This window comes from Aplidium turbinatum, chromosome 15 (assembly GCF_918807975.1).
Source record: "Aplidium turbinatum chromosome 15, kaAplTurb1.1, whole genome shotgun sequence".
NCBI lineage: Eukaryota > Metazoa > Chordata > Ascidiacea > Aplousobranchia > Polyclinidae > Aplidium > Aplidium turbinatum.
The window spans coordinates 23422790-23445617 of record NC_137486.1 but is presented as its reverse complement, the minus strand read 5'-3'; the positions used below and the strand labels follow the sequence as shown (position 1 = coordinate 23445617).

Genomic DNA, 22828 nt, shown 5'->3' with positions numbered 1-22828 from the left:
AGAAACCCAGAAATATTTTACTAGTTGACAAATCAGGCATTGTTTACATTATGTCACAATGTAAATAATGGCTGTGTCACAATTCAAAAATGAATGATTCCTATATCGGCCTGATATCAGTGGTTTCATATCGTTTTCAACAAATTAACAAAAAAAAAATTAGATTTGTTTTTCATAAGCCAATGCTTTCCGAAGTTTATAATTTCTAGTTTTTATGGAACCAAGCGTCCCATAGCCATCATAATATCTAAAATATTTATTATTTATTTGAATAAGCTTAACTGAAGACAATCTAGCTACTAGCTGATCGAAATCGATTTTTAACTATAGGGCAAAGTGGGGCGTGTTGTCACAATTTTTACAAATCAGCATATATTCCGTTCTGTGCCAATGGTATCGAGATGCTAGATAGTGCAATTGAAAGAGGCAGCATTCGACTTCTTTTAGCTAAAGCTAAAGTTTTTCTAGATTATTTAGTTTTTACATAAATGCATGTTTAATGTAAGTAAATGGGCTGTGACAACACGCCCCACCCTGGGGCGTGTTGTCACAAAATTTTTGCACATGCTTTATGATTAAATTATGACAAAAACCAACAAAAAATGGTTTTAAAACAGGCTGAACGAATAAACAACAAAGCGAAATGCAAAGAAATTAATTTACAACATATTGGTAAAAAGTTTATGCCCATCCTATCATTTATCTAATATTAATTTTTTTTTTCTAAAATAGCGTTGTATTTTAACAAATACGCATAAATGGGGCGTGTAGTCACAGCTGTGACAACACGCCCCGTGGTATGAAATGACGTGGTTTCAACAACCATGTGTACATCTCTACTTGCATGTCTTATCTGTTTGGTATGATGAAAAGAGCAGGTTTAAAGCAAACGAATGGTATCTTTCCTGATCAGTTATGATCATACCTTAGTTTGCCAGACCATTTTTTAGATCAGTTACCTAAAACCCGACTTTGCCCAAAATTCAATGGCACTCCTCATAATTTCTGCTGTGGTGACAAATTTATTAACCTTCACTGCTTGTACGAAAGAGAACTGAAAACTATGCCTTCCATTGAAAACTCGTAATTATACGCTTGGGTTATCACACAAAAATCGTGCTGTGACAACACGCCCCACTTTGCCCTACAAAAGTATACAGTAGCCTATATCAGCGGTTCTCAACCTGTGGTCCGCGAGCAAAGTCTGAAATCGTTGTTTTTTCATCTTTTGCATTAAAGTTGTTAACTTTATCAAGGCTCATCCACTAAATTGTCGTCTCTTTGCTTCGTTATGTTCGAGTAAGGATCTTGATCATGAACAGCTACTGGTGCATACCTACTTAGGTTTGCTGGTTATCAAGGGGAAAAGTGTTTAACCAACTGTTTGAGTTACGTGATGCTGCGAGAAAGTTTCTTGGAGAAAACAATCCAAGCTTGTTGCTCATTTCAACGATAGCTTTTGGGTTGTGGTTCTGGCTGACATTTTTGAACAACTGAATAAACTTAATTCATCGCTGCAAGGAAAGCAGACAAATTTAATTACCCTCAGTGATAAAGTGTCTGCTTTTACAAAAAAAAATTATTTTTGGAGGACAAGACTATTGCAGGGCAACTTTGACATGTTTGATCAGTTGTACGAATTCACTGAGAAACCAGAAAATGCTGAAATCAATAAACGACTGTTGATGAATTATATTTTTGACCATAGCCTACTCAGTCACTGCAGGATCTCAGTCACGTCGGCAGCAATGGCCGAGTGGTTAGCGCGTTGGGCTCGCAGTCGAGAGCCTGCATGTTCGACTCCAGCCACCCGCACTTGCTGTTGTTTCTCTGGGCAAGAAACTTTACGATAATTGCCTCTACCCAGTGATCGATTTCGAGTAATGGGTAGTACCAAATTTAAGTCATAAATAGAGTAGACAACCGGAAACAGACATTGCAGTGGGCTGCAGCGTGGGTCAGGTGTACGTCGGAAGGCGTACACCGATGCATAGCGCTCAAGTCCGCTTTCTCGCAATGCAGGATAAAGATAATCAAACAAACAAACAATTTAACTTCTACTTTGGTGATTTGAACGTTCAGAGTTTTTCGTGGGTTTCTAGTCCGTGAACTGACCTGCGACACTACTTTGAATAATATGTTGCATCCATCTGAAAGTGAGCTTGATAAAATTTTGGATACAAGCTTCACATGAGTATCCACATTCCACGACTGTCTCAGAAAGCTTTGAAAATAATTTTACCTTTTGCGACATCTGATCTTCGTGAATGTGGATTTTCTGCATTGGTTACAATAAAAACAAACTATTTTTCTCAACTTGAAGTCGAAGATGAACTCCGATTGAGTCTTTCAAGTATTACACCAATAAATGACATTTGTTCGTTACAAGGGAAGGAGAGGAAAGCAGTGGTCCGTGACTGAGACACAATTTCTTTAAAGTGGTCCTTGAATCTCAAAAGGTTGAGAACCTCTGTCCTATATGATTGAACTGACTCGTGTGAAAACAAATTTCTTTGCATTAAAATCTTTATATTTTCGCTTGTGTGGTTTTGGCTTACCATTAAGTGTCTTTGCCGAAACACAGTCGCGTGCTCTGGAGCGGTGTCGAACCCACGTCCTTTCGAACGTCGCGCAGACGTTCTCACCAGTTTTGGCTTACGGTAGTTTATTTCATGTAGATGATTTGATGTCATTGTTAGAGGAGTTGCTACGATGAAATTATCTGAAATTTCTGATTTGAAACTTGCTGATTTTCAAAGTATTGATTTTGGCGACAGCGTCTAACAAAGAACCAAAAGCCAATTCATTTGCCGTGTCTCTCTCTGTAGGTATCATGGCTGATACAGCCCTCGACATACAATGATGTTCCAGTTTGATCGATCTCGTGCGTCTTGCCAAATTTTAGTACCGTTGGGTTTTTGATATGTGGTTGAAAATTGTGTAAATGCCGTGTGTAATTTTGCCGTGTAGCATGTTCATAACTAATCATGTAAGATGCTCACTCAATTGCAAGCATAAACAACGTTAGGTTTGAGGATCTGTTTTATTGAAGATTTTTATCAGTTTACTCAGAGGCGCGGGAAGTATTTTTCTCTAGGGGGGGCTAAAGCTGCCGTAGTTTTGTCAACTTCTGGGGGGCTTCGTCCCCCAGACCCCCCTTATGTCAGGGAACGTTTAAAAGTGATAGTAGGCATTCGGTTCTCTCCTGTGTAAAAAAAAAACGACGCCATAAAAAAACACATTTTAAATTGTAACAAATGAAGAACAGCAACAACAAAGCTGTTCAGGAAATTAGACTGGAAATGAACAAATTAGAAAGTAACATAAAAACGACAGTTTGCGGGAATGAGTTCTCACGCGCTTCCGAAGATTGCTTTCGCTCAGGTGTTTTCTCTGTGAATGTTTGGCACCGAGCAAACAAAATGAGTTTACACTAGTGTATGCGCTGACGCCGCCAACTTATTTTACAAGTTTATGTTGACGCATACGGCATATGGTTTTTCGAACGTTTACGCTAACGGCGTCAATATTCTTTGTATACGCGTACATCACTGCTAACTAGCCAACCAGTGACGCTTATTAAGTTTGATAGAAACGGTACCAGCTGTCGGCACAGCCTGAGGAAATATTAGCTGCTGAGAATTGAGATTATCACTTGTTTAAATTCTTTTTAGACTGATTAGTGATTTCGAGAACCATTATTAACCCGGACGGGTCTTTTCCTGGCAGACAGTTCCTGTTCAGACATTTACAGGTAGGCGATTGCAGACTGCGACTGTTGCTTGCAAAGGCTTTTAATTTCACAGCAACAACCCTTCCTTGGTAAGGCAATTTTTATGAGAAAAGCCAGGTCTTAATCGTTAAAGGGTCGTAGATGCATAAACAAGAGTTGTAGCAAACCCAACCCTTTTCATCTCTTACTAAAATATATATTTCAAGCTAAAGATTAAACTTCTGTTGCTTTGAGCGGCACAAGCAGATGTCACAAATGTGATAATTTGCACATTCTCCTGCACTTCTTTAGCTAGACGCAACCGACAACAGCAATCAGGAGGTCACTGTATGTCTCGACGACATAGTCGCTCCTGTTCAAGAAACTGCCACCAATTACGATGTCTGTGACCACATAAACACAGCGGGATTGGAAACAATATTTACTTTTTGTGTTTCACAGATGTCAAGTTGAAGACGCAAATGACGTCATGAAATTTGTGTGAAGTCACCAAGGGGAGTGACGTCATAGACGCGACAAAGTGCTTTGAGCTACTGCAATTGTTTACAATTCGGTCTTTATTTTAGATGAAGCATTTTCTTTGAGATATTTGATGAAATCGGCCACTTCTCTGCCGCCCTGCAAAACAATGAATATCGGTCAATTTTAGACATAAATCCTACGACCACATGAGCGACAAGGCTCGACCGTGAGCGACGAGGCTCGGCCACATGAGCCATGAGGCTCGACCGTGAGCGACGAGGCTCGGCCGTGAGCGACGAGGCTCGGCCGTGAGCGACGAGGCTCGGCCGTGAGCAACGAGGCTCGGCCGTGAGCGACGAGGCTCGACCGTGAGCGACGAGGCTCGACCGTGAGCGACGAGGCTCGACCGTAAGCGACGGCTCGGCCGTGAGCGACGAGGCTCGGCCATGAGCGACAAGGCTCCCGTGAGTGACAAATTCCAATTTGAGGATCCTTTACATCAAGTCAACCATCACAGCATCCGGTAGCCTAAACAAGGTTAAAGTTATCGGAATTAGGGTAGGATTTCGGGATCAAATTTGAAACCCCGAGGGGGTCCCAACCTTAATCGCAATGCAGATAATAAACAACGTACATTATACTTGACTGGATTCTTCTTATTTCCTTTCGGAGCCCAGTAAATCGTTGGGAATCCTGAGACCGCGAATTGTTTCGGAGAATCATTAGCAGTGGCGTCCATCTTTGCTATGACGAGATCATCATTGTCTTTCACCTACACGGAAGAGTGACGTCAAAATTACCAATCCAACTCTATAATTCCACCAATAGCATGCGAGATGCAACTGAGCCAACTTTGAGAGCAGGACTTGTCAATTTCATCTTTTTGCATTTTTAAAAAGATCAAATCCATTGTTGAAGTTGTAATGTATTTACTGTATAAGTTTGCGTTGAACTCCAAGGCCGCCACAGAACCCATCCGTGAACCCCAAAGGGATTATGAACCTAAATTCAGTAGCTAAACACTTAAAGTGTATTCAAGACGCCTCCAGTAGCTCGCTAGCAAAATGGGGGAGTGTTTCGTATTGAAAGTCAAAGAATGCGTCAATCAGTTTCAAAGTGATGAGTTACTGGGAATTGCTTCTCAGAACCGACACAACTCACTTTCTCCCCAAGTTCATTCCATTTTGGCTCCAGGGATTTGCAGTGGCCACACCACGGCGCATAGAACTCGACAAGAACATCCTTGGACTCATCCATGACGATTTCATCGAAAGTTTGACCAACGACCACGGTGACCGGGCCGTCGTTGGAGGCAGGAACGGGCTCAGATTTGACAAATGGAGAGATGTCGCCGGCGAGATAGTCGGTCAAGAAAGTCTTAAAAGCTGCAGGGCTGCACGATAATGCATTAGGAGAATAGAAGGAATTCTAGAACTTCCACTTTTGTGCAAAATTTTTATTTGCAAAAATATATTTTCCACAAGTATGATGCAAGTTCTCCAAATTTCTGCACAGATTTTACACCAAAAATCACAAAAAGTTAAGAAAGCTGTAGTGTCCATCTGCAACCAGTGCGAATGACACGTCCGCGTGGTTTCGACAGGGGCCGAACCAAAGTCTATTGAACAGCTCACTATGCAACTACGCAACCTACGTCATTACGACGTCATCATGGCAACCAGCCCAGACGACGATGGAAGGTATTGGCCTCGTTGCGTCATCGACAGCCTAGCTTCAATGACCGCTAGAAGTATCGATATTGAGACAGGTCAGCTAACCTGAATAGTTCGCTCATGACGTATTTCTTATCGTCGGAGTCGATGATTATGACGACGGGTTTCGGATTTTTGTCGCTACCATCAGCTTCGGGGAGGCCACTGTCGGGAAGTAAGTGTCCCATCTCCACACGGTTCGCTACTCCAAAGTTCATTTTGCTGGAAAACTCTCTGCCCACCTTCATGACCCTGCAACGTCACAAGTTCAAGGGTTATTCCAAGAAACTTTTAAAGGTCACAAGCAAAATGGCGTCGAGCAATGGTTGCGGACATCTCTACAGCTCAATAAACATCTGGTGCTAAACGGAGAAATGGCAGAAACCATCGGGATTGAAGTCTCCAATCGTGGAGTTGAACAACGCACTTCAGTGGATCTTCAGCCTATTCTGGAACTTCAGACCAAAGTGTGAAATTGGATGGCCGGTTGTTGTGACATCTAAGATTCGCTACCTCCATCCTCACCTGTTCCTCCAGTAGTTGGACCCTTTAGGATTTTTAATGTAGTCGATCTTCTCATCGAAGGCGATAGCAACTGGCTTCTTGAACTTGGGGAAGTTGTCGGGTGTGACGTGGCCGCACAGTCCAAGCCTGAAGTTAGAAAGAGAGTAGCCAACAATGCTCTAACAATATGCATCCATTGATTACTTGAAGTACACGAGCAGGTCAGCCTGACCAATACAATAAGCATCGTGCGCCAGCTCAAGGCGATCTTGTAGGAGACAGAAAACAATTGTGAGCGAACAAAGAACATACGCGTTGGCTTCCATGAACTTGCGGATGTTGGCGGTGGTGGGGGACTCGTCCATGGCCAACACTTGATCTTCAAATATGCTGCTAAGTCGCTTAGGCCGATATAACTTGACGACCCTGAAGCAAAAATTAACATTATTTCAACCAGCCATTGAGCACAGATACTTCACCGAACCAGTCTGGATTACAAACACACACGACGCGGCACTTATTAGAGTATCGCAATGATACCAAAGACGGCCAGTCTGATGTAATTCAATGATAAATCAGGCCAGATTAGTCGCAACTAACTTCGATGCTTCTGCGGTCGCCATTATCTCTTCGGATGTCACGTGACCAAATTTGTAATCGTCGCGAAGAGCAGAGGCCGCTTTTTCGAAGCTCTTCAGATCATCATTGCCCTCGGGGTAAAATCCTGAAATAATAATCATGTTATATTTTGTTCCCATTATTTAGGTCTGATATTAACTCTGTTCCAAGGCTGGAGATGTACCGGAACTGTGGTTAAGTTTCGGCCGGAGTTTCCCAGTTACTCAGTATGCATTTTACAAAAGCAATACCGGTAGCCGGTACCCAGTGCAAATGTAAAAACGGTCGATTTACATTTTGTCATTAAGCATCAGTAGCGTGCTCTGGAGCGGCAACCAGACGTTCTGATCACTCAGCAACGCAGCCAACGACAAATAAGTAACTTGTGTGCTACCCAAGCTGCAACCTATGCTGCTAATCAAACCTCCGAAGGTTGATAACTTCTATAGGGTTCAAGCGACCTACCAACAGCAACTGCATCGGAACCAGAAATGAATTTTTTGAAACTTTCAGTAGTTTCAATGAGTTTAGAAGCTGGACCGGCGCTCTTCTTCATTGTGCTGATAATTCCGTCTGAAATACATGGATTACAATTGAAAACAGTTCAAACTATTTATAACTTTCCTAATGCAATATTTAAAATCTTGATGAGTATTTTTATTTAATCTTGAATCTTGATTCATGAAGCTTATTAGCTCCGACAGACTTTGTTATGCAGAAGTGACATCCACTGCAATGCAGTGCATGTCATTAAGATAATGTAGTTGTAAAGTTTTAGTTTAAAAAACTGCTTGTACTTTTATCCGCAAAACAAAAACTGAACAGATGAACATGCTGAGAATCACATCTGCTGTGATGTCATTGAAGGGGTTGCAACCATGCAAGACATCAACGCCGGACGACGTTGTGTGCTTTATAAATATTCTGCGTTTTTCTGGTGGCTGTAAACTAGGCTACCTCAACATGCTGAGGATGGTGACAAGCTTCATTCTCGACGTTTCACTCAGAACGACTGATTATCAAGGAACACTATCTGTTCAGCAGCAAAATGGCACAGAAACGTCGGGAATAAAACTGGTTATATTATTCTTAAGATGTTAGGGTAGTTAAGTTTGTAGCAGTCACCAAAAAAACGCAAATATTATTTATAATTAAATGTCTGGTGAACAGTCTTATTCTGTTCTATGGCTTGTTTCTCTTCCATATTTAACACCAACAACCTTAAATGTTACCTGCTTGCCGAGGGCCATTGTAATCTTGAGATAGTTCACCGCCTTGGAAGATCTTGAGTGTGGGGTAGCCACTAACACCATACTTTGAACACGTATCTTGGTTTGCAGTGCAGTCAACCTATCACCAAAACCCAAATGTCACCAAAACACAAAAACCTCAACACGCTGCAATCTTAAGACACCTTCAAGCCATTGCAATGATCTAAAGATTAGTTAAGATAAAGTAGATGTCTCTTAGCTTCGGTTTCGGTTCTTCGATGTTATTGAGGATGAAAAGTTAGAAGAGGATTCTTAATTCAGGATGGGAGGAAACAATCAAACTTCAGCCAGATTCGAAAACTTGAATAATTTATTGATAAAGCTTTCACCATCACAATAACAGTTTCTTCAGCTTCTTATTCAAATAGAATCAGCCCGAACCTAACTGATTTGATTTACTTGTCAGTTATTATCATCTTGGATTTTCTTTTGTGTTTTTGTGTTCAGTAATCAAGAAGTACATTATTTTGTTGTGGGATCATCAAAAAGTGCCGATCCCGCAAAAGGTCAAACAGGCTGTAGAAGTTACTTTAATAATTGTGATTTAAATCCACTTAAGGATTGCAAACTGTTAAAAAAGAATGTAGAGAAAGTATTTTGAAACTGTGAGACTGTCGAGTACAAGGGATTTGAAATTTTCATATTTTGGAGGCAATTTTGCACTGAGCACACTTTTGCCATGATTTACAGTTTTGCTTGTATCTTCAAAAGCTTCAGCTCCTTTTCAAATCTCATCTTGTACAGATCTGCTAAATTTCAGACAAGCAAAGAGATTCTTCATACAGTATGGTCTGTTATTCCATATAAAATTCCCAAGCTTTGAAATTAAACAGAACTGGAACCATGGAATTTTCCAGGATGCTTACTCCTAAATGGAAAGATCCTTACATGATTACTAAAGCAATGATTCAAAGTCAATTAAAACCTCCCACCACCAGATGCTTGCACCCTACAACTATGCCAACCTTCCCTCCTTCCTCAGCTCTACATGAGCACACGCACCTTAACTTGCTATTCCCAAAAGGCATGTCTAAAACACAACCTGCTCGTCGATTCCCACGGTAAGGTTTACTTTCTCCAAAACTATATATTCGTAGTAAAGGATAACTTTTCACTCCAGCAGCAAGACATGATTTCTTGTTCTTTGTGCAGTCGACCTTGGCACAATTATTGCAACAAAAAGACAATAAAAAGCTTAAAAAACTTGGAACCATGTTAATTCAGCCACATCTGACTAATGCAGAATACTTTCACAATTTGAGAAGTATGCCAGCTGTTTTTGGAGTATATTATGGCAAATTTATTCAGCCATTGAAAGTCCTAAGAATTCAGATGTAATATACATGAAATATTAGTTGAATGGAAAGTTGCTGGAAGGAAAGTTTTTTCAAAGGTTTGCCTCTAAGTAGTTGCTGGTTGTTTAAGTGACTTCATTATTTCCATTTTTTCATGTGATTATCACGCACCCATTAATTTTTTTTAATATTTATTTATATTAAAATGAAAGTATCAAGTGAAAATACTGACAAAAGTATGCAGAAAAATTTAACACATGATCAAGTGCATGAAGTGATTTCAATTGCAAATCTGTTAACTCAACTTCTTGTGAGCCACTCACCTATGGTGAACAATTTAGATTAAAATTATGATTTTAAAGTTTGTGTTTTTTTTTTGTTAAAATGTTCTTGTTTTGGTCCTCCGCCTGTTTAATCCCAAATCAAGTCTTTATCTGAATTATATATTGCCCTTTGGTTCAATGAATAGAAATGTTCAAGATATGCTTGCTTAATTTAATGTACATTTTCTTATTAAAATGTCTTGTTAGTCATTTTTTTTCATGTGAGACTGGATTGTTCAGATTTAAGAGCAGGAGATGGAAAGCCAGGTGAGTGTAGCTTCGTTCAGTTCTGCCATGCCTTCCATTGACGCCTTGTAAATCGTGCATTCAAGAATGACATGATCATAGGTTTGTTCCTCCGCACCACACTCGCAGGCTAATAAGGAAGCTAAACCCTACGTATACAACGTACGTATTGGAAGGGTAGCGGCCGACTCCCGTTCAAATTCTATTGAGAATGCCCAAGTTGGTCAGGGGGGCGAGCCTTGGGATAGTTAAAAGTTTTTTTCAGCCTTATAGTCGTTTATTTACGTTTTATTCGTTTTTTTATACTATTTTCAATCGTTTTATACATTTTTTCAAGTAACAACTATTTTTATTAATCTTAACAAAGAACTGCAAAAGCAAGTGTTGAATATATAACTGCTGAAAAACTTTTATAATTTAGTTTGCTGCAGTTTTGATTAAGTTCTATAAGTCTGAAGTGTGGTCACATGCTCAGCAAATGGTACCAATAAACCGCCAAATCTGCAGTCTAGTCGACTGATACACGTTAAGGTATTGATGAAAAAAGAGAGTATCATAGTAAATTGGAAGATTTAAGTTCTTTCACTTTAAATTTAATAAACTTGAATTTGCCAATTTATTTTGGTACTTTATACTTTTTTATGATTTTATCACACACACATCCTTTTGGATCATTGGTGAAGTCAAAAGATTTTAATGAAAAGTTTAGAGACAAGTTTATTTTGGCAACTTATAAATGCCTTGATTATTTTAGAACAGATATTTCAGAAAAGCAAAAGAGCAAATTTTGTTCCAACATTTAAATGTTAGACAGATTGTTGGTGCAAAAAAATGATTGTTTATGGGTTTTTTAACTTTATTTTTTTTAAAACAGTATGATTAAGCTTCACAGTATGGTTCCCTATTGTGTTGCAATGTGCTGGCTCTGAAGCGCATATATTGTAATTATATATATTAGTTTATTTCAGTCTTAAACACTTTTTGAAATTAGAAGGATAACAGTAAAGAAACACCAATTTGGAAACATATTGCCTTGAGTCCAACACCAGAAAAATATCAGCTCATATTGTTTGATTATCAAAGTTTACAACAAGTTTGTTTCTCCAAACTTCACTAGCTTGTCACATCCCTAGTTGTTGCATACAAGCAGGGCTGCGATTTTTTCTTTCTTGTCAAACGACCAAAAATTCTACGCTTGTTTGTCGAATAGTAATATGATGTCACAAGAGTCGGATTATAACCGTTTGGCCGCGAGTTACTGCACAAGTTGTGTGGTATCATAGTCACTTACTGTTTTTAATCGCACGCTGGTTGAGTGATTCCATCTACGACGGCAAAAACATTGCTGTCGCCAAATCAACACACCTTAGATTGCTGCGACAATCGCCGTATGCTTTAATGTTTAATCAAACGAAATTTTATGCGCTTCTTCATCGCGTGTCACACGGCGGTAGCCCAGAGCATCAGGCAAGCTATTTTATGCACTGACAATGCTCTTGTGAACTGTAAAAAGTTTGCCACCTTATGAATACTGGCTTAATTGTTATGCAAATGTTATTTTTTCATCGAATGCTTATTGTTTACCGGTGTCGTTGCGAATATAAATCATCGTGAAAGAAGATACAGTTAAAAAGTGGAATTTACCTGCTATAGATTATCAAACAGAAGGAAAAGTTAGTGTGGTATTTTGCAAAATTTGTAAAGAATTTTATGACGAAAACAAATCGGAATTAGAAAAGCTACGGGGTCAAGTTAAAAAAGTAGTACGAAATTAGATAAACGGTTCTTCGGCAGAAAAGAAAAATAATGATTCTGATCATATGGCATTGCGCATTCATGAACAGGCAGTTTTGCGTCTTCAAGTATTTCAGTGATGACACGACAACCTCATCCTCCCATACAGCGTCTTAGATTCCGATTCTGACAGCTGGTTCTTTATCAAACAGACTCGTGTTTGCTCGCGGCATCTAATTGTGCCGAAATTATGTTAGTGTAAATCGAGACAATCATCTCGCAGTGAGATATTAATTTGTTACCGGTACCTGGTTGAACAATTAACGTTATTTTATGATAATTCAAAGTCGCTAGATGTCGAATTAATGTAAAACAAACGTAAATTTCTTCTTGGGCATTGTTACGCAGACAGCAAAATTTGTTATTTTTGCATTGACTTCACGTCTGTAGACGTTGAATTAATTTTTGCTGTCTGGGTACGCAATGTAAGCCGCCAGGAAAATTAAATAGATTTGTGCTGACTCGAACGTTGAATCAACCCAAAATTAACTTACTTTTCCCCCTGAGTTATTTAACGTAACAGCATGCGTATCGCTACTTTAGGTACATCACTACAAATCAAACAGTGCGGTCGTGACTCGTGATAGACTACTCTAGTGTATTTTTCGCTTCTCGTTTTTTCGATTCAACGTCTGCAGACGTTGAATCAATGTAAAAACGACAGGTTTTGCCAGCTGGGTTGTGTGCTTTCGTGAATGCAAATGCAAAATCACCCATTACGTAATCACAGAAACTCTTTTAGTGGATGGAAGTCAAGTTGCAACCGTGTTTATCTGTCTACTATTCCTAATTCACATTGCAAAACATTTCTGCAAGCTTGGAACAACAAGTGCATAAGTCAGACATAAATACAAACTTGCAAACATGTTGACAATTAAAGTAGCCTACTTCGGTTATTTTATCTATAAAAGAAACCCGTTGTGTCGAATAGCACAAAACGTGTGTGGCGAAATGTTTGATGCCAGGCGTTGGAACTTCAATCAAAGCATTCTCCCGCAGTGTTCAAAATGGCGGCGCTGACGCCTTGGGAGTTTCTCGTGTGAAGCGTCACATTTAAACCTTGCTTTGAAGTACCTGGCGCAAGAAAGTTTACGTAAGTCAGCACTCTTATGATTGCATCGCGTGATGCCCCCCCCCCCCGATTGTTCCTCGACCTGACGACGTTTAGTCCTCTCTCAGTTTTTTTTATTTTCCTTTTTTTCGTTTTTTTTTTTTGTAAGGCGCGGCGTTTGTCGAATAGTGATGGCGCGTGTCGAGTGACCTCGTCACCGAAAAAGGCAAAAATCGCAGCCCTGCATACAAGAGGCATTTTTTTCACAATTTATCAACTGTGGTGATACAGTGTCAACAAACTGTGGGCAATCCATTTTGCAAACAAGTAAATTTAACAGTTTAAACTTTTAACAAAAAATGGAACCAAAATTCAGTGCCCACTTTTCACAATATATCCTGTATGTGTGGTTGTGAGTGCTAGCAATGGACGATTATAATGGAGATAAGCCAAGGTAACAATCACATGGTAGAAATGACACTTGAAGATTTCCAGAGGAATTTGTTGGTCAAAGTAAAGAAATTAAACGCTTGTGCAGATTATTCAAGGTGTGCGTGATGTGGCTTATATAGGGTTGTAAAGGGGTGGAAAGTTTCCGGGAATTTTGAAAACTTTCCTGGAAACTTTCCGGGAATTTTGAAGGACCCGGGAATATTGGGAATATTGGGGAATTTTCATTTGGCATTTATTATGTTTAAAGGTGAGTCCCATACTTGATTCAAGCCTCGGGGAACGAGAAGATAAGGTTCTCGTTAGACTAAGCCTTCGGCACTAACGAGAGTAGGGTGGCCAGTTCCTTTCTCTCAGCCGCCTTTCCTTCAGCAACTACGCCCACCCAATTTGTTACACCCTGGGTAGAGGTGAGCAGTGTTTTTCAACAACCAGCTTAAGCCGGGAGTCGAACCAGGATTGCATGATTGGAAAGCGAGCTCCTTATCCGCTGCGCCATCCCACCGCCTTATGTTTAAAAAATTTGTTAAATATTTCATCAATTAGAAAAAATATCAAAAACCTATCTTAAGCATTTTTTATTTTCTTTAATTATTCTAAACACTAATTTGGTGTTAATTAAGAATGAGGCTTATTATGCATACTTTTTCAATATTTAAAAAAATACTGATCATATTTGGGAACACTCACACCAAGGTCCGCAATACGCTCGCAAATGAAAGGGTGGAAAAATTAGTATCAGTCAGGTCAAACTTGGCATTGTTTGAGCCCTGGGAAGACAAGTCAACTCAAATTGAAGTTGACTCTGAAGTCGGTGACGCTGCCAGAACAGTCATTAGTACGGTACATCATCTGAAGAAGCCGAGCAGGAGGAGATGCTAACCGGCAGCAACTAGAACAACGACTTTGTAACTGACTCAGTATTGTTTTTCTTTGTAAAAAACAGATTGGTGATGATTCATTTTTGGAGTTATTAAACTAAACCATGTGTTTGTATGTTCTTAAGTATTTTAGTTATATATACATAGTACTTTTATTCTAAACAGTATAAAGCCATTATTTTCCTGTTTCAACATCAAATTGAGATTGTTTTGAAAGTTTCTGAAAATTCCCGTTAATTCCCAAAATTTCCATGGAAAGTTTCGGCTCTGAAAATTCCCGGGAATTTTGCAACCCTAGGCTTATAACTGACATTAGTTCAGAGCACAATGCATGGTGGCAGCTGAAAGAACCTGAATCAGTCCGTTATGTGGCCTACGAAAAAAAGCCGCAATTATCTGATTAATTACCATAAACATGACATTAACACTCAACAGTTATTAATGACCCTGCTTTGAAACAAAGAGTAGACTAACAAAAACTAATCATTAGAAGGTTTGTATTAACAAAACAAAAAAGCTAAAACACAAAAACGTTTTATGGCGTACAAGCATTTCAACAAGATTTCCTCACCTTAGCAAGAGGAATGGGGGGGTCGTTGCTCTTCAGTTTTGTGGCAGCAACTTCATATTCTGGAGCTAATTTCTTACAATGCCCGCACCTGTGTAGTATAAACACAATAATTCAAACTTATTCATTTGTGTCACCTGCTTGCCTTGTGTTACTTTTAAAACCAACCAAAGCAACCAACAACACACCAGATAAAAACTGTTACAGTGTTGGTTGGCTGTTGGCTTTGCATCAGCAATCTATGAAGATTTCAAAAATAATAATTAACTGCTAAAGAGCAAGTTTTGTAACAAAACAAATAGGTTGTGGCTATGTTTACACTACATAGTGTAATAATAGCCTCAATAGTGTTGCCAGATAAGACAATCTGCCTTAATTTGAGAAAGTTTGAAGCTGTTGAAAACAAAAACTTGTATTTTGTAAATTTTTTTCGTCCTAGGCAAAGATCAAAACCCTTATCTTATTCCTAACTCTAACCCTTATCTTAACCCTTCCTAACGTTAACCCTTACAACACCAGATTATAACTATGGCATTAAGCATGGAAAAATAGCCACTTCCAAACAAATAAACACACAGCCAGAGGTGGGCAAAAAGTAGCGCCTCTCCCGCTACCGCTACTTTTTTAGTAAAAGTAGCGGTAGCGGCGCTACTTTTTGGCAGTGGCTATTTGACCGGCGCCGGTCTTTGAATCTGAAACACTATTTGACCGGTCATGACGTCACTATACAGTCACTTTTTTCTTTTTCTCTTTCAAAGCAAGCAAAAGGCGAGAGCGCATATAAGTTCTAAATCCAACCATCTTACTCAACTCGTAACGTGGCGCATGTGATACGTTGCAGCCTCCGACTCTAGAGGGACTGAGTTCGATACTACCCGGAAGCGTTCTTTTTTTTTATTTTTTTTTTTTAACTAAATTTTGACACGAAGTGCATTTTTTAGTCAGTTTTTAATTATTTTTTATGTGTTTTCAAATGTGAGTAATAAAGTTAGAGTTTTTTTAATTTTCTGGAATTTGAGAATTTCTCTGGGTAATTTTCCGATTGTGGCCGTGCTAACTACTGATACGGTATATAGCCTACATAATTTTTCAATTCAGGCACGTTTTAAACTTTTCAAGGTTTTGCCACGTCTTCCCGTTCATTAACGTGCTGGGAGGTCTATATGTATCGATTTTTGTAGTTAGTATCTTTTTCGTCCCGGACGCGTTAATGACGAAAAATAAAATGATTGATTGATGTGACCGTGTTTGCCGAACGAAGCAATACATTTTTGCTCTCAACAAAATGCACTTTGGGTCAAAATTTAGTTAAAAAAAAAGAACGCTTCTGGGTAGTATCAAACTCAGTCCCTCTAGAATAGGAAGCGGCGACGTACCACACGCGCCACATAACGAGTTGAATAAAATGGTTGGATTCAGAACTTATATGCGCGCTTCTCATCTTTTGCTTTGAAAGAGAAAAAGAAAAAAAGTGACTGGACAATGACGTAATGACGGTCAAATAGTGTTTCAGATTCAAAGACCGGCGCCGGTCAAATAGCCACTGCCCTACTTTTTAGTTGGAATAATGTCTTCAGTAGCGGCGCTACTTTTTTTCCAAAGTAGCGGTAGCGGGAGAGGCGCTACTTTTTGCCCACCTCTGCACACAGCATATTCCGACATTCAACTAGCCTACTTTATCTGTCGAGGCTAGCATTATAAAATTTTATTTGTTGTGGGTTACTTGAATGATGCAGTGAACATTTCAGTTTCCTTTATTATTCATGATCATTACGCCTGCTTTGTCATTTAATGTTTAGTTATGTCGGCTGCGTAGCCGAGTGGTGAGAACGTCTGCGCGACTTTCGAAAGGACGTGGGTTCGACACCGCTCCAGAGCACGCGGCTGTGTCTCGGCGAAAGACACTTAAAGGTAAGCCAAAATAAGGGGAGCAGCTGACTCGAAGACTATATGTCACTTCGCTGCTTCCTGTCGTCTGTTGTATCGCATCTGTGATCGCAGTGTACTGTATGTTATCGCAATGGGCACAAATAAAAGCATGATTATTATTATTATTATGATATTGCACAACAAAATAAATCAATCAGTCAATCAATTCAAGCAAACTTTTATGAAATTTTGTGAATATTTACTGATTTGTTGGGGTTAGACTGGTGTACAACTTACCATGAAAATTATCTGGGCACAAACGATTAGCCTACTGGTACATTTCGCCAAAAATTTGTTTCCCTACACTAAAGATAAACTTTGACATGAGGAACAGCACATCAACATTTCACTATTTTAATAACGCAGTTTATACCATTTTACAAAAGCAAAGTACAATAATTGTTTTTTTTTACTTACCATGGAGCAAAAAACTCAACCAAAACAATATCATGTTTTTGAATCTCAGTTACAAAATTGGAGTCATCTAAATCTAGAACATCGCTACCACGCACTGCAGTAATCGCAGCAAAAAATACAAGAAATAAACGCTTCATATTGATACCTATCAGTTAAAAATTCTTGAACAAACTTCTCAAAACTTGACTGTCAACACAACGGCCCCAACTGAGAATCACAGAATCAGAAAAAATCAGGGCTAGGAAGTGAAGGAAAACGATCCTGACGTGTTTTCCCACGCTCGGTTTGGGTGGCAGTTGGCCTGTTTTGATTGGATGAATAACTTGCGGTTGAATAAATTCAGAGCCACTTTTGTGATGAAATAGAGATGGATGAATGCAGTCACTCTTTCTTCGCTTGCTGAACTGGAACACAGAAACGTCCCGGGAGCAAATTTTTTTTACCACGAACTTTTTCTCTCATTTGCATATTTCTGTAAGTGTAGCCATTAGGCTACTGGTTACCGCGCTGCGCGTAACTGTTTTTACCGATTTTCGCCCTCCAGGTCCAAATCTATACATGGAACTGGAAAATTCAATCCACAACACTTTTCATTAGGCTGTCATTCATTACTACATCTTTGCAGAGATGTACGTAAACACCACAAATTATACGCCGCATGCTTGCGGCGTAGACTTTTTGTTTACGCTAACGCTTGCGGCCACATTTTTTTGGATAGTCTGCGCTTGAGGCTACGCCGTAAAGTTTTCGCGTTTTTTTAGCGCATAGCGTCAACGCATACTTTTTAATGTCTTTTTTTTTTGCTACAACACGCCAAAAGCTTCCAGCACTGCAGTTGAAAAAATGTTTTCAATGGACAAAGACATATTGGAACCAAAACACAGCAAAATGGCAGATGAACAGTTTCAGATGCTTGTGTTTCTTCGTGGAAATTCAAAATAAAACTTGTTTGTTTTGAGTGTTTTATACCGTGTGAATGTTTGGCATCTAGCAAACAAAATTAGTTTACGCGAGTGTATGCGCTGACGCTGACGCCGCCAACTTTTTTACAAGTTACGTTGACGCATACGGCGTATGGTTTTTCGAACGTTTAATTGCGTTTATGCTGACGGCGTCAATATTTTTTGTATGCGCGTGCATCACTGCATGTGTGCTTCTCTCTGTTTTTGTTTTATTTTTGCTATTTGGATTTTGTGGCCGTGCTAACTACTGATATAATGCCTAGCCTACTACATGATTTTCCATTCAGGCACGTTTTAAACCTTTCAAGGTTTTGCCACATTTTCCCGTTCATTAACGTGCTGGTAGGTCAGGGAGTGGTAGGTCTATATCGATTTTTGTAGTTAGTATCTTTTTCGTCCCGGACGGGTTAACGACGAAAAATAGAATGATTGATTGACTTGAAGAAATACGTAGCCTGGAGACACACCTATTCTAGTCAAGTTTTAAAAAGTTGAGAAAAGAAATTGATTCTGGTCTAGTCTAAAAGTAGCCTAAGATTTTCCAAATTGATTAAGAATTAACCCAAACCCATTAGCCCTAACCTTACTTTTTTTGAAAAGCTTTTGTGCACCGCAAAAATTAATGTAAAGAAAAAAATTTGACTTCGATGGGTGTCGAACCGATGTCCTCACGAACATAAGGCAAACGAAGAAACCACTGAATCATAGACTGCTTCATGAAGCAGTCCATGACTGAACCAAACACGCCAACGAAAAATGTTTGCATTCACATGAATGTTCCGGACAATTTTTATATCAAACGTCATATAAAACCGTTCAGGTTTACTGAATCTTAGCGTATTACGTAATGGAATATTTCTAAAAGATGAGCAGATTGCACTATCGATTGCAAGACCTGTAAAACATTGCAGCTGCAGCATAACATTACATCATCGTTAAAGCTTTAATTACTTGAACAGGTGTAAGCCAAACTTGAACAGGTGTAAGCCAAACTTGAACAGGTGTAAGTCAAACTTGGGCAGGTGCTTGAATGGCTTTGTCATTGCTTGTCATTATTACGTCACAGTAGCTGCATACGTGCGTTTGAGATATTGCAATGTATTCTCGTCATTTTTAAAATGGTTGCTTGAAGGTTGGTCGCATGTTTAACTGTTTTGCTTAGGGCTTGCCAGCTGGACGAAATTTCCGTCTTTATCCAAGTATTGTTTGTTTGTTTGTTTGTTTATCTTTATCTTGCATTGCGGGAAAGCGGACTTGAGCGCTATGCATCGGTGTACGCCATCCGACATACACCTGACCCACGCTGCAGCCGACGGCAAAGTCTGTTTCCGGTTGTCTACTCATGACTTAAATTTGGTACCGGTACTACCCATTACTCGAAATCGATCACAATAAGGCAATTATTGTGAAGTTTCTTGCCCAGAGAAACAACAGCAAGTGCGGGTGGCTGGAGTCGAACATGCAGGCTCTCGACTGCGAGCCCAACGCGCCAACCACTCGGCCACGGCTGCCGACATGAAGTAATGTTGCATTGTAGTGACAAGTTTAGTGGTGTATCGCGTTGCATTCCAATTTCGACAGCCAATGGGCTATTTTTTACAGAAATACAATTCTCGAATAGACGTTTTCAGAAGAGTGTTTCTTTCCGATCATTAGGCTATACAAACAGACAAACGGATCCGGAAACTTCATGTTACAATTTTCCCACGAAGAGATTATGGTTTACCGCTGTGACCAATGAATGCAAACTCTATGCAAAGCAACAAAAAGTTTGTGGGAAAGTTTGGCGCGCGCGAAGAGTATATGAATTGTAGGCCTATCAGAGACTGCGCGAAATTTGTAAAAACCATGAACTTCAAGAAAAATTTTTCAGGTGTTTCTTCACAGAGCTGTTGAGAGGATAACTTGAGTCGGGTAGGGTTAGGGTTCCTACCAATAAAATTTTCGGACCCCAAAGTAAGCCTAAAACGCACTAGCCTATAGGCCTATCCAAAGAATACTATAAGTTATTCAAAGAACCTCTTCACAACAACAATGAACATGAGAAGCGACGTAAGTAAAGGAAAGCAAAATGACATAAGGTAGGCTAGCCTACCTGCAAATTTTCAAACCTCAATATTTTTCTAAATAGCCTACTGCATAATTTTAAACGAAACTAATTTGAATACGGATACTTTGGGTCTATCTAAACAACATATCAGTGAAACAAGTTTCTAAGTAAAATGAGTTGTAAAATATTTAAAAAAAATAAAAAAAAAATCTCAAACGGGCCATATTAGATGCATGCGTTGTGAATAAGTCCCTGTTTGAATTTGCACCAAAAGTGATAAAAAAGGTGTATTTTCACAATAACAACACGACAAAACAACTTCTAATCGACAACACAGGCACAGAACTAATAAGTAAATCCACAGAGACAACTATTCCTTCTCCCTCCATGCTCCATTTTTTTCAAAGCAATATGGTGTTTTTAGATATGGTAGGAATGCTAAAGTATTTTGATACCGTACTGAAATTATCATTGATATTTCCATTGCAATAACAAATTGGGTTAATGGTGTAACTTAACAAAATTTGTTTGGGCCACTCAAGTCTTTAACACTCACTTTCTTAACCAGGGGTGCACAACGGTACTATTTCCTACCCCATAGGCCTTATCAGCAACATATCAGCCAGGCTGATATGTCCGTGACTAGAATTACTCACAACGCTTGTGAGTAGTCTAAGTCCTCACCAAACCGCATGTCTTGCCTATAAATGCCAATTAACGCAAAAGCTCCTGTCAGAAACCACCACTGAGGCTCCAGGGAAATCAACTTTCAAAGTTGCTTTCCCTACGTTCAAAAACGTCAAAAAACGCCTTCGTTTTATCCAATCCTCACTCGTTTTGCAAAACGTCACCAGCTGCTTAGCCAATCAGATGTGTTATAGTTAGAGTTGCTATCCCAGTGACGTCAATGCGTACAATCGCTAGACTATCTCGTCATACGCACAGAATGGTCTCTCGTCACGGTACACAGCACAGCATCATAAAGGCGAAAAGATGTCATAGAAATATTTCAGGCCGCAGAGAAACTGCATTTCTTGTATAAAAAGCTGTAAAGCAGCTGCTTTTATTTATTGCAGTAGAGTTAGCCTAGCCCTAGATAGTAGCTAATAATGTGTTAACCAGTTGGAATTCGGAAATGCAACAGAAGCAATTAACCTAATTAATATTATGCAAACAAAGTGCTTATACCATTAAACTAACAGTCGTGGCGTAATTGTTAGTGCGTGGGGTTCGCAGTTGAAAGCTTGAGGGTTCGACTCCAGCCACCGCCTGTTGTTCCTTGGGCAAGAAACTTTACTGTCAAAGGCGAGTAGGCCACTGGGTAGCTACAAATTTAGTCACATTGTAGCTTATTCGAGTTGGTGGAAAACAGCATAGCCTAAGTGTTAGTTTTTGTAGTGTAGGGTTAGGATTACGTTAAAATAACGTTAAAATTAAGATTGTTCATAACTTCTAAACAGTAAATGGATGTATGATTACGACATAGGCGAAGCACAATTTGACAGATTTTTATTTTTGATTTGTTGCTCTCAGAGCGCACCAAATTGAAAGTGTTTTTCAAAAATTTTTGGGGGTGGTCCCCCAAACCCCCCGTTGGAAGTGCTGCCTTCGGCAACACGCCTTTGGGCTTCGCCCGACGGTTACGTCCTTCGTGCCTACTACCTTGCTGCAGCATAGCCTATTTCCAAGTTGCTTTCCCAACGGTTTAACTCGATTTGTTATCAGCCGGGATCTGATGGTCACGCCCTTCACTAGTTTTGAAATTTTATATAGAAGAAATTCTCCTAAAGCGCTGATATTTCTTGACTTTTACTTTTTATCATTTGAGCATCGTTTAAACCTAATTTGGTTATTTTTGGAACATTATGTGGTTCACAATAAGCATCTTGTCACAGGTTGTTCAGAAATTTTGTATAAATTCCTATATTTTGGCAATCGGACTCGAAATGACTCATCGCTTCTGCTATTGTATACACAGTGGCCGCAGTCAACCGCGAGTCAAGTCATCAATCACACATTTAAACTTAGAACTAAACGCAATGGGACTCAAAGTGCAATTTATCGTTTTATCTAAATCCCAGGCAGTTTTTGTTGCGTCATTGCACAATCTCAGCAAGTGAAGTTGACCAGTTTTTACGAAGATTTGACGTGTTCAAAACGTGAAAAGCAAACTTTGGCTACTAGGAATGATCCGTTACTTTAGTTTAGTATTTACACTTTGCTACTTCTGAAAAGAAAAACAGGGCTAATCACAACCGAATCATCAACCACAGTTATCCACAAAGCGTTGTACCATTATGTGTAGACGACATCCAAGGTTGCCAGGTCCGCGGTTTTCCCGCGGAATTGGGCTAGTTTGGTTGAAGAGTTGCGGGAAAAATTGAGTAGTCGCGGGTTGCGGGTTTTTGGGCTTGTTTTTGTTTTTTACTGCGGGTTTTTGGGCTTGTTTTTGGAGCAATATTAAGCATAAAATAGCAAAAAATCACAACAGTTTTCAATGAAATTCTATAAATTTCGCTTTACAGTGAATGAATCAGAGTGAATTTTAGGTGAACTTTTTTC

At 39.4% G+C, this 22828-nt stretch overlaps 1 protein-coding gene across 1 annotated transcript; it reads right to left on the bottom strand.

Annotated features, from left to right (window-relative positions):
• Positions 1–4141: 4141 nt before the first annotated feature.
• Positions 4142–17483, bottom strand: LOC145784564 (protein disulfide-isomerase A3-like). Its single transcript, XM_082596411.1, has 11 exons — positions 17255–17483; positions 14912–14999; positions 8262–8379; positions 7495–7602; positions 7012–7135; positions 6724–6837; positions 6433–6558; positions 5974–6159; positions 5357–5588; positions 4830–4967; positions 4142–4351 (listed from the first exon to the last, which is right to left on the bottom strand). Exons 1-11 carry the CDS (start codon positions 17389–17391, stop codon positions 4277–4279), a joined length of 1446 nt encoding a protein of 481 aa, XP_082452537.1. The 5' UTR covers positions 17392–17483; the 3' UTR covers positions 4142–4276.
• Between the last annotated feature and the right edge of the window lie 5345 nt (positions 17484–22828).